Source organism: Diadema setosum, chromosome 4, assembly GCF_964275005.1.
Source record: "Diadema setosum chromosome 4, eeDiaSeto1, whole genome shotgun sequence".
Taxonomy (NCBI): domain Eukaryota; kingdom Metazoa; phylum Echinodermata; class Echinoidea; order Diadematoida; family Diadematidae; genus Diadema; species Diadema setosum.
The window spans coordinates 12,473,908-12,480,606 of NC_092688.1; the positions used below are offsets into that span (position 1 = coordinate 12,473,908).

The window sequence follows — 6,699 nt, forward strand, 5'->3', positions numbered from 1 at the left end:
TTTCTCCAGTACATGTAGACAACTATATCTGACTCACATATATCTCAAGATACAAGTCGGGGAAAAATATACTTTAAACATGTTTAAAAACACACAAAGCAACAACAAAAACCAATGACATTCCTTTTGCATGGTAGATCTACTCTTGTGACATCACACATAGTACATTTAAAAAAAAAAAGTTGTGCCTCAGAGAACTGGCCTAGTAGAGATGATACTGCGGATATCAGATAGAAAGGAAGAATTACGAGTTCGAGACGGTAAATTTCGGTCTCGTCTGACTATCACTGATAACATCTCTCAAAGTTACTAATCTGACAGGATCATGTGATGGTCTCCTCTCTTTTGTTCGCACTCGTGTTTGGGAGTGTATCTTGCTTCAGTCTTCATACCGCACCCTGCTCCTCTTGCGCTCAGATGACGGTAACTTACACCTCTGTCAGCCCTTCTCTAGCTATGTCAATTTCCAGGGGGTATCAAATTAATCCCTCTTCATAATCATTCATTATAGAATGTTGCATGGAGAAATGAGATACAAATTAACCCGGTCATTTTTCCTGTATTTAATAGCAACAGTTCTTTTCTTTCGTTTTCGCGAGAAGAAACTGTTGGGCAGAGTAATTGTTTCACTGCTTCATTTCTCAAAAAAAAAAAAAAAAAGAAGAAGATGTGCGATGGTTTAAGCACCATCAGTTACAGAAGTAACAGTTATATTCAACGAGTCATTCATTATTACGCAGTTAACAACAATGGAATGCAAGAATAATAAGATATCGGTGATATTTTGCATCCGTTTTGTCCCGATAACGAACATTTGCTTTCTTTAAAACATATCATTATACTAAAATGTTCTTTTTAAAAAAGTAGTTAAGTATACAGGAACATATCAGCACATAACTGAGTGATTTTAATCAGTTTATCCTTAATCAGAGTCTCATTTGAAAAAAGAATATCGTGTCACACATCTGGCTGATTGCCAACTGATAGATGCTTATTAATAACTGTCATTATCTCGAGAGATAATTTTACATGAACGTGAACGTGAGAAGATGAAACAAATTATATCATGATTATCCCTCATGTTGTTTAATTTCCCCTTTATTAGTCAGTCAGCATTAATACTTCATCCAGCCAAAGCTTCCGAATTATGGAAAAAATCTTTGAGTAATGAAGATTATGAAATGTTGAAAGCATCCTATTTTATACGCAGGGTGTCGTCAACAAGCGTGACAGGGTAAGCTCTGCTGTTCTAAAAGAACAGTCGATATCTTTGTCAAATCACTGCAACGGTGCACATCATTTGTACAAGTGGGTCAAAGGGGACTTTCTATATAGTTGAAAAACCCCTTCCAGGGACAGGAGACAAGTTTTGAGTACAGAATATCTCGTTATAGATTCAAAAGGGACACAATATTTCCTCCTATTGAAACTAGGTTAAATTACAGAAGAACGATTTCTTAACTTTGACGTCAGTAAAGACTCAAGGGATAATCTTATACTGAAGCGGGGCGCATTCAGCAAAAAATTGGCGAATTCATTTTATTAACAACACTATGTCAAGTATTTACTGCTCCATTTCTCACCCGATTCCCGTCGCTAGGCTAAATCTAAAACCCTCAGTGCATGGATAGACATTTTCAGAACCCAGCATCAGCTAGCGTATGTGGGACATAGTCTTGTCTTGCAAACCTCTTTGCTCGGTCCCCGGACATGGAAAGAAACATGGGAAGATTGTCTACACATCCTCACCCGACTCGTCCAGGGTCTACCGGACTTTGGATGATAAATATCATTCCTTGACTGCACAACTTTCAAGGCTTTGAAATTCCACCAATTAAAAAAAAAAAAATCACTTTTCTAGCATAATGAAAGAGTACTTGACTAACCGCTTTCAGAAAGCAATGGGAATAATTGCTACCCTTAACATAATATGTCAGTATCAAGTTGATGTAATGTGTGATTTTCATGAAACATGATTTTGTCTAATTTCCTTTATATTTTCTTTATATTGTTGTCCACACATACGTCATAATCTCTAGTAGTCTCCTCATCCAGCGGTTCCAACACCAAAACTTTAAAAATTCATAACTTTTGCATCAATTGTCCGATTTTTCTCAAACTTTCACTGATATGTTCTACTAATGAAGCTGCTTTCACTCAATCCACATTTCTCTTTGGGTTTGGGTTTCCTTTAATTCTCCGGCCATCTACAGACATGACGTTTAGGCAAAGAACAAACAAACAAACAAACAAAATCAACAACCCTGAATCAATTCACATGCCCATGTGTGCATAAGAAGTAATCAAACGCAAATGAAAACAAAGCCCCACCCCTCCAATCCGTTTTCCCTTTCAGCGTTCTCATTCTTTTATTGTCCATTGGCAGCACTGTTGCTTGATCACAAAATGTCCAAGAATTAATGTTGCAGAATTATGAAGAACAAGTCATAGTCCTTTTCACATCACCTCCGCCCATCCCACACCCTTCTCTGTTTTTCTATAATGACACATCATAGTGGGAGGGACACATTTTTCATATAACAAAATACTGCATGCATTCGAAAGTTATTCAATAAATAAACAAAGAAATGAACAAACAAATTCAGCCTATGGTGCGCAGTGCGCCACCAGTGACAAACTAGCTCACAGAGCGACAGTCATTGGTTCGTCCAGACATTTGATCCCTAGCGTGGGAAGGGTGTCACGAAATTGAAACTTTTGAAGAGCATCCCATGCCGAATTCATCAAACGTATAAATATCATGCTCTGCTGGCGACGGGTCATTCGTCAAGTTCACCGCCAAAAGGAACACAGCCAAGGATACCGGGATTTTAAATCAAGAAAAGACAACATGCCGGATATGGTAAGTCATTTCTTGCTATTGTTGTAGTTGTTGCTGTTGTTGTTCACTTAAGGTTTTTTGTATCTGCTACACATTAAAGATATTGATCATCCTTGCCGTAGGTGGCAGACGTTCTTATATGGTTGGAGAGTTCTGCAATCTGCCATAATATTGGATAGGCATCTGAACTTTCAAACAGAAAGTCCCGAATTCGAATCCCGCCTGGTGTATTTATCCCATCACAAATGCTTTATCCATGCATTATGTCCTTCGTCATCCAAGCAGTGCGAACATCGAAGGGGTAACCTTGGGTATATGGGAGGATTCGAGTTTTTATTATATTTCCGTCAAAGTTTTCGTCATTCGTCTATCCTTCTCAGTATCAACAGCCTGATAGCTTTGAGACAAATTGGTTGCTTTTACACACTTCCTCGTGGATAAGGAAACACGTGGAGGTATATAGCCTAAAAGTTGAAATAGTTTCTTCTGCGTAGTTCGATTGGAAACATTATTGGAAGGCTTGGAATGATATTCAACCGTATAAGATGTGTGTGGGATCTCTGTGCCATATCTTTCGGTGTGACATGTAAGATCATCTCAGGAAACCTAAAATGATCTTATCATATATGAGAATGGTGTTTATGTAAAAGACTGACGTACATCTCGTTTTCAAGTTTCAAGTTTTTAGTCTCTCATTATTAAACTTACCGTTACTATTTACGATAGCAGTTTAATTAACAACTAGGATAGGATCCATTCATTAATCAGATGATTGATCTGGCACTGAAAGGCGTCTTCATTCAGGTCCATCAGAAAAAGTAGACGTAGCCAAACGATGCAATGAATCTAATAAACATGATAATGATTAGCAAAAGATCGATACAACAAACAGTGATCTCAAATTCATTTAGGTGTATTGTGAGAAACATGAGACATCAATGATGTAAAGTTATATAAACTCATGTTCAAAAAGACAGCATAACACAAGCATGCAACCAGGGAAAATATCATTATCAACTCATTTAATTTGAATACGTGAGTGTCACCGATATCACTGTTTAAGAAACACTATGAAATTATTATTATAATTCTTTGAATTCAGCAAATCAGCATCAGCATATTGGTTGTTGGGTAGTATCACAATTCTTAAAACTCTTTACTACTTCTGGTAGTCATTTGTAGGAGTATGAGGGAATGTTCTTTAAAAAAAAAAAAGAAATTGACGGAGGAACTTTTCCTTTCATTATTTTTTTCGTTGACCCCACATGAGATACTATTTGTAAAATTTCATGAACATAATGCAGTTAATCGAATGTATCTATGCAAATGTTATACCCTGAAGAAAGCATCTGTGATATTGTGCACTCTTTGATATAAGATTTAAAAATGAATGATCTTTTTTGCTGCTGCAGATGAGGCCGATTTTCTTACTGTGTCTATGCGCATTTGTTGGATCTGCACTCGGTCAGAGGCAACCGCAAGGTGAGGACTTCCAGCAAAAGTAGTTATAAAATACTGGAGGGAGAAATAAATTCGCAACTGGTGAAATGTAAAATTAAACAATACTTGAATAACCTACTATAACAGAATCCGGATAATTCTTAGTTCAGTGATTGTACAGATGACAGTTCATAAGCGGTACTCCTCATTCCACTCAGTTTCTTCACACTATATGATTATTGTTGAGTATTATCATATTCATATGATAATTTCTCTTCTCTGAATTCAATGATTCAATGATATTGTTTTAATGTCAAATGAAGCAATCAGAATTTAACAGAAATGAGACAGATATTGAATTTTTACTCTAAAAACTTCACGTTGTTCGAATATCAGTGAATAATCTTTACATATTTGGCTGAGGTGACGATTGCATCGATTCACAATGTTTTCACTAATTTTGATATATAAGATATCACAAAATCATTTTGTCAATAATCTGGCAACCATAAAAAACGATCATTAAAACTAAATAATTACTAATCAAAAATCAAATGGGTGAAAGAAATTTAATCATCATTCTCTTTTAACCTACTGAACACAAATAATTGGTTGTGAAGGCAATAAGGAACGTATGAAAGAAAGATATCAGAAACTTAAATCTGTTTCATCAGAGAAAGTGAACGATTTTACCTTGTCGTGAAAATTACGGTGAAACTTACAATTGTTCATTACTTCATATCACAAGATTTGCATACGAACTGGGGGGGGGGGGATATTATATCATCACCTCTTCTCCTTAGTAATTTGAATACGTCAGTGTCACCAATATCAATATCTTATGGATCACTGTAAAATTATGGAATGTCAAACTCATTCTTTTAATTTTTCTCTTGAATTCAATTTGACGAGCCGACCAATCAAATCCAACATATATCGTGAGTGCTTCGTTTGTGGAAATGAATTGTAGAGTGTTTTGCTTTTCTCCATATTTTCCGTCTGCATGCAAGTGGCTTTCTTCGAGGACAAGCCTTGTTTGTGTCTATATCACATAATGTTTTCTGTATTATCTATCACTGTAGTGTCTCGCATTACGTCCATCGTGAGGAGCGTCTGCGGACTCTACCAGCTTCATTCGTACCGGTACGGGCACGGTCGATGCAACCGCAAGGTCATCGATGAGGTGCACGACCACGCCGACAAGGTGTTCATCCCGGCTCGCGGTTTCGGCTATATTCACGGCGACTTCGTCGAACGAACCCTGAAGCTGCCGAGGTACCAGCGGATCTGCTACACCAATGGCCAGGCCATTTATCCTGTGAGGGGCCCCTGTGACATGATGGAACTCGTCTGCAATGGCAACGTCAACGTGGACTTTTGCAGAAGTTAGTGTTTATTTTAGTATGACTCCATTACCACAACAGGGACACAGAAACAGAAGCACATAAACACATGTATATGTACATAAGTCATGCTGTGTGTGCGAATATATTATACATAATGAAACTCATATTTGCAGCATGAAGATTTTTTGATTGGGAACTTCTGATAATCATCATTTCAAAATTCTCCAAATTCATGTCAAGTCATAAGTATGAGCTATGATGCCAATACTGATTCCGAGTAAATCTTTCCTCTGACAGACAAGTCATAAATAACGTATATAAATAAGAACATTCATGGTTATGTAGATAGAGGAAACATTACAAGGCATAGGCATGATAGGAAGGGACCTTGATGGCCTAGGCAGATTATACCCACGCACTTCCAATTGTGGAGATGGCTTTAATTTCTTTTCCCACCATATCCAGGGGTGCATATTCCTGCGCCACCACCTCCTCCCCGAAGACCTATGACGACAGCCCCACCAGTGCCTCGTGCTCCCGTCAACCCTCCAGTCCCCGGAGCTCCAGCGGTGCCTGATGTGCCACCAGCACCTGGCGTTCCACCAGTACCAGGAGCACCAGGCGGCGGATTTTAAATCGGTCAAAGACTCCGCTTCGGTCTCTCTGCGCTGATTGCCATGGAAACCACTAGAGATTATCTCTGTGATCATCATCTGGCAAAGACGTCACTTGGAATCAAGCCATAATAATGTTGCTGCTGACAAATGAGATAACCAACAAATCGTGCTCAGAATTTCTGCCCTCGGACCAATCCATGACTGATTCTATTAATCACTATAAAGATATGACTTAAGTTCGTGTATTTGTAAAACCAAGCGAGTGACAAATCCATGGATATATTCTGTTGGGAGAAAAAAAAATGATCCCAAGATATCATGGTTGCGCTCTTCATACAACAAGATGGTAGCTTTGTGAAACTGAATCTGTACCTAGTTATGTCACATCATGTAGGAGCAGTGATTTATAGAATCTATAGGCACAATGTACGTCAGTTTTTTCTTTACATTTTTT

General features: G+C 37.9%; 1 protein-coding gene across 1 annotated transcript; it reads left to right on the plus strand.

Annotated features, from left to right (window-relative positions):
• Positions 1–2,753: 2,753 nt before the first annotated feature.
• LOC140226918 (uncharacterized) lies at positions 2,754–6,357 on the plus strand. Its single transcript, XM_072307350.1, has 4 exons — positions 2,754–2,863; positions 4,255–4,324; positions 5,365–5,667; positions 6,094–6,357. Exons 1-4 carry the CDS (start codon positions 2,762–2,764, stop codon positions 6,261–6,263), a joined length of 645 nt encoding a protein of 214 aa, XP_072163451.1. The 5' UTR covers positions 2,754–2,761; the 3' UTR covers positions 6,264–6,357.
• The last annotated feature ends 342 nt before the right edge of the window (positions 6,358–6,699 follow it).